This window comes from Saimiri boliviensis, chromosome 1, assembly GCF_048565385.1.
Source record: "Saimiri boliviensis isolate mSaiBol1 chromosome 1, mSaiBol1.pri, whole genome shotgun sequence".
NCBI lineage: Eukaryota > Metazoa > Chordata > Mammalia > Primates > Cebidae > Saimiri > Saimiri boliviensis.
The window spans coordinates 91,765,979-91,773,958 of record NC_133449.1 but is presented as its reverse complement, the minus strand read 5'-3'; the positions used below and the strand labels follow the sequence as shown (position 1 = coordinate 91,773,958).

At 43.5% G+C, this 7,980-nt stretch overlaps 1 protein-coding gene across 1 annotated transcript in view; it reads left to right on the top strand.

Moving 5' to 3' along the window:
• Nucleotides 1–4,668: 4,668 nt before the first annotated feature.
• The window catches only part of LIMS1 (LIM zinc finger domain containing 1), a 148,639-nt gene continuing 145,327 nt past the window's right edge, over nt 4,669–7,980 (top strand). The window contains exon 1 of the mRNA XM_074400318.1: nt 4,669–4,807. Within this exon, the coding sequence (XP_074256419.1) occupies nt 4,776–4,807 (32 nt within the window). The 5' untranslated portion in view covers nt 4,669–4,775. The remainder of the gene's footprint in view (nt 4,808–7,980) is intronic.

Here is a 7,980-nt window from a genome sequence, read left to right as displayed (position 1 = left end):
AACAGAGCAAGACTTCGTCAAAACAAACAAACAAGATGCATTCTAAAGTATCTAGGGATAAAGAGTTTAAAGTAATTTACTTCAAACTGCAGTGAAAAAAATTAAACACTGCAATATTAATTACTAAATCTAGATGGTAGCTTTACAATACTCATGGATGAGCATATTTCCTTTAAATTTCTATGTGCTTAAAAATTTTCATATTAATAAGTAATACATGTATTACATTGGGAAATATATAACTACGATTGACAGAAAATAACACTAAAAGCGCAGGATCACCAACTCTATCTGGGAGGCAGGATTATAGGGACTTCAATTTTCTTTTCATGTTAGCTTTAAATTATGATTATATTAGTTTATGCTTACACTTTTTTCATTTTTTTGCATTTGTTTTGATCTATATTTATTTATATCTCTCCGTGGGCATGCATTCTAACTACTGATTTCACACAGTAGAAAAGGGCTTCTCCATAGCTCCCAAGTGTTTGCAACTCCACTGAAGAGCCCAACCCAGAGTGAGAATGAAAGTTCTTAGCTTCAATTCTAAATCCCTAAGTAGGGGATCTGGCCCTGCAGACTTTAGTGCCCTTCTCTGGTCTAATTACCTCCAACCAGAAGGGTGGGGTCCACTGTACAAACATGGGCAGTTCCCACAAACAGGAGGAGCTGGGTAGACACCCCAAAAAGTGTTCTCTACACTCTCCCTCTATTTTTATGAACATCACTCGCTAAATTATTAAAATTGACTCCTAACTTCTATCCTTGGCACCTGAGTTCCTTCTCTCAAACCACATACACATAAACACTTTCATTAACAATGCCCTTCATTAAGTTTTTGTTTAAAAACATCCATATCTACCCTACACATTCTTATCAGTATTTTTTTTTTTATAGAAAATCTGGCATCCCTTAACATTCAGGATCCTAATGACCTGGCTCCTAATGACCTTGCTTCTTTCAACTTTATGTCCATTCTTTTGGCTACTTGTTCCAAGACTATGCCACCATCTTTACACTCATACACCCACTCAGATTCCTTTTATTTTTTTAATTAAGATGTATGATCTTAACAGTTTTTAAATGCACAGTTCTGTAGCGTGAAGTACATTCACATTGCTGTGCAACCATCACCACCATCCATCTCCAGAATTTTTTCTCTTGCAAAACTGAAACTCTGTCCCCATTAAACAGTAACTCTCTACTCCCCAATCTATACCCTTGACAACACCAATTCTACTTTCTTGGAATTTCATTATTCTAGGTATTTCACATTAGTGATATCGTACATATTTGTACTTTTTATGATTTGCTTTTTTCACTAAGTATAACTTTCTCAAGGGTCATCCATGTTGTAGCATGAGTCAGAATTTCCTTCTTTTTTTTTTTTTTTGAGATGGAGTCTGTATCTTCTTGCCCACACTGGAGCACAGTGGCATGAACTTGGGTCACTGCAACCTCCCTCTCCTGGGTTCAAGCGATTTTCCTGCCTCAGCCTTGCAAGTAGCTGGGATTACAGGTGCCCACCACCACACCCAGCTAATTTTTGTATTTTTAGAGGAGACGGGATTTTATCATGTTGGCCAGACTGGTCTCAAACTCCTGACCCCAGGTGATCTGCCTGCCTCGGCCTCCCAAAGTGCTGGGATTACAGGCGTGAGCAACAGCACCTGGGCCAGAATGTCCTTCATTTTTAAGGGATTATAAATATTCCATTGTATGAATGTACTACATTCTGTTTATCCATTTCTGGACATTTGGGTGATTTCCACCTTTTAGCTGTTGTGAAAATGCTACTATGAATATGGATGTGCAAAAATCTCTTCAAGACCTTGCCTTCACTTCTTTGGGATATATATCCAGGCATGGAATTGCTAGATCATATGGCAACTGTATCTTTAATTTTTTAAAGAACTGCCATACTGTTTTCCACAGGAGCTGCACCATTCTACATTCCCTCCAACAGTGCACAAGGATTCCAATTTCTCCACACCCTTGTTAACATTATTTTCTGGTTTTTTTTTTTTTTTTTTGATAGTAGCCATCTGAACCGGTAGGAGGTGTACCTCACTGTGCTTTTAATTTGCATTTCCCTAATGATTAGTAATGTTGAGCATTTTTCATATACTTGTTCACCATTGTTATTTAACAGCTGCAGAGTATTCTAGGTAGAAACCATAATCTACTTAAACAGTGTCCTGGATAAATAAACTTTCTCAGTTCTTAAAAACAAATCTGCAATGGTGCTTCTTGTATATTCTTCTGTTTTCAATTTTTAAAAACTTTATTATAAAAATTTTCACATATACACTAAACTAGACAAGCTAATATAAAGAATACCATGCATCTATGAGGTAGTTTCAAGTTATCAACTTATGGCCAATCTTGTTTCACTGATAATTCTACGCACATTCCCCACCCCCACATTTTATTTTAAAGTAAATTTCAGTGATATCACTCAGTCTACAAATAGTTCCCTAGGGATCTTTAAAATTTGCTTTTTTTTTTTTTTTTTTTTTTTTTTAAATCAGGATCTCACTCTGTCACCCAGGCTGCAGTGCAGTGGTGCAATTATAGCTGACTGGAACTACAGGTGCAGGCTGCCATGCCCAGCTAATTTAATTTTTTTTGTTTTGTTTTTGTAGAGAGGGGGGTCTCTCTTTGCTTTCCAGGCTGGTCTCAAACTCCTAACCTCAAGCAATCCTCCTGCTTCAACCTCCAAAAGTGCTGGGATTATAGGTGTGAGCCACTGCACTCAACCAAATTTGTACATTCTTTTGGTGTATATATAAGAAACATCTATAAGATAAATTCCAAAATATGAATTTCCTGGAGCAAAGTAGAGCTGAATTTTACATTGATAGCTATTGCCCACTGTCCTTTACAAAACATGTATGGATTTATACTCCCATCAACAATAAATTAGCCAGGCATGCTGGCATGCACTTGTAAACCCTGCCACTCAAAAGGATAGTTTAAGTGCAAGAGGTCAAGACTAGTGTGGGCAACATAGGGAGACCTCTGGGGGCAGGGGTGGGAGGGTTTCCCCTATTCTCATCAAAACAGAATATAGTCAAACTTTTCATCTGCATTAGTGAAAAGTTATATTTTTTATTTTATGATTATTAAATACCTTCTTGTGCTTTAAAAAATCATTTGTATTTTTCTGTGAAAACCTGTTTTTCTTTGAGTTGAACATTTTTGTACTTATTTTTTAAATGATTAGAACTTTTTGTCATGCATCTTACAAATATTTTTCTTGGTTGGGTTTGTTATATATTTATTTGCTATGCGGAAAATTTAGATTCCTGTGTAGTTACATTTACCAATTTTTTTTTTTTTTTTGAGACAGAGTCTTGGTGTGTCCCCAACGCTGGAGCACAATGGGTGATCTCAGCTCACTGCAACCTCCACCTCCCGGGTTCAAGCAATTCTCCTGCCACTGTCTCTCAACTAGTTGGGATTACAGGTACCCGCCACTACACCCAACAAAATATTTTTGTTTTAGTAGAGATGGGATTTCACCATTTTGGTCAGGCTGGTCTCGAAATCCTGACCTCAGGTGATCCACCCACCTCGGCCTCTCAAAGTGTTGGGATTACAGGCGTGAGTCACCGCACTCGGCCTACATTTATCGATTTTTACTTGTATGGTTTATATGGTATTTGTAAAGTCGCCACTCCAACCTTAGTTTTGTTTTGCTTTTTTCTTTGTTTTCTTCTGGTATTTTTATATCTTTTCTTTTTCTTTCTTTCTTTCTTTCTTTTTTTTTTTTTTTTAAACATTTCACTATTTGCCTTGTTTAGAATTTACTTTGATGTAAGGACATCAAATAGATCCAGTGTTTTTCTCCCACATGCCTCGACTGGCAAGAGACTAAAATTTTCATTCTGTTACTAGAGAGTACGTAGTTACAGTATCAGATAACCTGACAGAGATCATTTATCCTCAGGATGAATCACCTGTCTTACCTATTAGATCCTTCGCAGATTTCAGCTTTTGATAGATGGAATGAGCGAAGATATTAAGAGCTACCAAGGAAGAAAAGGATGCACAGGCAAGTCTGGAATCTCTCCAAGAAAGGTAAACTTTTAACTCACAAGTTAACAAACAAAGCCTGCAGGCTCCGCGCGGAGCTCAGTGACCCAGTGATGGCTAATGCAGACCAGGCCCTCCCGGAAGGCCGGCCAGCCAGCCAGAGCCTTCGCACGGAGGCGCCGTCGCCAGGATCGGGCGGAACCCTGTGGCGCTCCCACCACCGGGACGGAGGCCGCTGCCAGGGCCGTGCAGCTGGTGGAACCAGAGGAGCCTCGAGGCAAAGAGAGCCGGACCCGCTCCCCGAGCCCGTCACCGCCATCCATGTTGTAGGGAACTCAACCCTCGGGCCGCCGCGGCATTCCGAGGGCTCCCAAGGAGCCCCAACCCCCACCACTAGCGACCCTTCCGCCAGCCTCCTAGTCGGGCCTGGGGCGTGGGACGCGGAGATGGAGGCGGGCCTGACGCGCGCCGGACGCGTGCCCCGCCCCACCACGCCCCGCCCACACAGCCAGTCCCCGCCCCCCTGCGCCCGCTCCGCCAGTCTCCGCCCCTCACCGCCTTCCCGCGCCGCGCCTGGCCGTCCCCCAGCTCGGCCCCGCGCGGCCCGCCCCTGGCCCGCCTCCCCTTCCTGCTCCGGGTTCGCCAGTAGCCGGCCAAGGCGGCGAGGGACCAGAACGCTGCTGGAGCGGCGCGGGGAGGCGAGGGGCTGAGAGACCGCGGCGACTGAAAGCGGAGAGATGCTGGGCGTGGCGGCCGGGATGACCCACAGGTACTGGCCGCGCCGCGCGGCGCCCGCCACGTCAGCCCCGCCGCTCCCGGTGGGCCGTCGGGCCGGGCCTGCCGCGGGCGGGCGGTCGGGCTTTCTCCGCGGCCTCCCCGGGGCTGCAGGGAGCCTGGCCCCCCCCTCTACAGCGCTCGATTGGCGGCGTGGCTGCGCGCGGGCCCGCGGAGTAGACGGCTGCTGTTCACGCTCGAGTGTTGGTGGTGGCGCTGACGCCGCCTCGCTGCTCCGAGGGTTCCTGACTACAAATCAGTATTTGCCGAGCTAATCATTTATCTTCTAGCGGTAGGGATCAGCGGGTCGCAGACGTTTTGTTCTCCGGACCCCTCTTGAAACTAGAGGACCCGGAAGGGTGGCTGTCTCCACAAACTGTGGTAGGAAGGAAAACCGAGACACTGGTGTTACTGCTAACTCATTGAATAAATCCGTGGTGTGTTAACGTACATGCCACATTTTTATGCAACGTAGAATTTTGCCAAAACAAAAAAGTTCGTGGGACTAGTGGCATCCTTTACAGTTTGGGAATCTCTTGAGTCGTCTAACTTAGTGGAGACAACTGCTACTTAAGTTCTCCCATGTGCTTTGCGTTCAGTCTGTTGCTATATATTTTCATAGGAAGAAAATATGATCTTAACAGAGATGTGCAGTTGGAAGAGGGAGGGCTCTCTTGGTAGCTTTTTCAGATAGTTGTGGGTGTTATTACTACACCAGAACTACGTAAGTGGAAGTTTCTCAAAGACTCGTTTGGACATGGAATCTGAAGCTGCTATCAGTGGATTTTTCACACAGTTACGTTAAAATTTCTTGGTCTGTCCTGCAGTTTGAAAGGATCTGAAGCTACTGTCAGTGACCTTTGCACACTTAACGTTAAAATTCCTTGCTCTGTCTTGCAGTTTGAATGGACTTGTTACCCATTGTGACACCATATATTTGTCATTTGGAAAATATTGGCTCACTGAGTTAGGCAGATCCCAAGCTGACGCATTTCATTAATAGTACCGGATAACATTCGTTAGCATTACTATTGATTTAATTAGGAAAGTCTCTATGCTAAAAGCCATTAGATACAAGGTAGTGCTTACAAGTTTTCCAAAATCGCAATTTTCAATTGAAAGCTTGCTTTTTATCATTGGAAAGAAAATATAGTCAGTTGTTTTTTCTCAAAGTGACAGACTCTTCAGTTTCAAGGAAATGTCTGGCAATGCAGGTTTAAATAAGCCTAATTTGTCAGTTGTTCTTTCCAGTAAAAATGGTATTTCATGAAACAAAGAAGTAATTCAGCTCATCGGTCAATTATAGAAGTACACACCTGCCATGTGGTCACAAGTAACAAAAAAGAGTGTCAAAACTCAAGACTTAATAACAATAATTTGTACTCCTTCATCATGGACTTTGTTCCTTAAGAAAATATTGACTAGTAAGTTGATATAAAATTTAAAGGATATATGAGATATTAAGAATAGTGGGCCGGGCGCGGTGGCTCAAGCCTGTAATCCCAGCACTTTGGGAGGCCGAGGCGGGTGGATCACGAGGTCAAGAGATCGAGACCATCCTGGTCAACACGGTGAAACCCCGTCTCTACTAAAAATACAAAAAATTAGCTGGGCATGGTGGTGTGTGCCTGTAATCCCAGCTACTCAGGAGGCTGAGGCAGGAGAATTGCCTGAACCCAGGAGGCAGAGGTTGTGGTGAGCCGAGATCGCGCCATTGCACTCCAGCCTGGGTAACAAGAGCGAAACTCCGTCTCAAAAAAAAAAAAAAAAAAAGAATAATGGATATGTAGTGTAAGTAAAGGAGGTAATAGTTTCCTTTTAAGACCTTTAAACCTCTCTCTGATCCAGTGTCTCTCCCCATCTCATCCCCTTCCCATTCTGAACTTACCATTAGTAATTTACTTTTTGGAGGGAAGGTATTAAGTTCATTCAAATTGTTGTGCATCCATCATTGTACATGTCCAGAAATCTTTGTCTTACAAAACTGAAACTGTACCTATAAACAATAACTCCCCATTCCCCTACTCCCGCCAGCCCCTGGCAGCCACCCTCCTACTTCTGTCTATGACTTTGACTACTGCTAGTACCACATATCTCTCATAAGTGGAGATATAACTGTGTTGTGTATGTCATAGTTGGTTCCTTTTTGTGCTAAGTAGTGCTCCATGGTATGGATGTACAGCACTTTAATTGTTCCCATGTTGAAGGACATTCAGGCTGTTCCAGTTTTGGGCTATTAAGAAAGCTACTATGAACATATAGACAGGTGTTTTGTTGCTGTTTTTGAGATAGTGTCTTGTTCTGTCACCCAGGCTGCAGTGGAGTGCAGTGGCATGATCACAACTTACTGCAGCCTCAACCTCCCAGGCTGATGCAATCCTTTGACCTCTGTCCCCCAAGTAGCTAGAACTACAGGCACACACCACCATGCTTGGATAATTTTTGTATCTTTTTGGTAGAGGCAGGGTTTCACCATGTTGTCCAGGCTAGTCTCAACTCCTGGGTTTAAGTGATCTGCCCACCTCAGCTTCCCAAAGTACTGGAATTTTAGAGCCACTGTGTCCAGCCTACACAGGTTTTATGTGAACATAAGTTTTCCTTTTCTGAGATAAATGTCCAAGAGTGTGCAATTGCCAGATTGTAAAGAAATTGCATGTTTAGCTTTTTTTTTTTTTTTTTGAGACAGAGTCTCACTCTGTCACCAGGCACCAGGCTGGAGTGCAGTGGCGCGATCTTGGCCCACTGCAACCTATGCCTCCCGGGATCAAGCAGTTTTTCCTCCCTCAGCCTCCCAAGTAGGTGGGACTACAGGCACGCACCACCACACCCAGTTAATTTTTGTATTTTTTAGTAGAGATGGGGTTTCACCATGTTGGCCAGGATGGTCTCGATCTCTTGACCTCGTGATCCTCCTGCCTTGGCCTCCCAAAGTACTGGGATTACAGGCGTGAGCCACCACGCCCAGCCTGCATGTTTAGCTTTTTTAGAAACTGACAGATTTTTCCAGAGTGACTGTACCATTTCATCAAGGACATTTAAAAGTGAAATTGGCATTATTTTCCTGTGAGTTCATGGAGGAAAATAATTCAGGGGCACTACTACTGCCCTCATTAGTGCAAGTGACAAGCAGTTGTACCTACTGTTGTTTTCGTACTATCTGTGTGAACA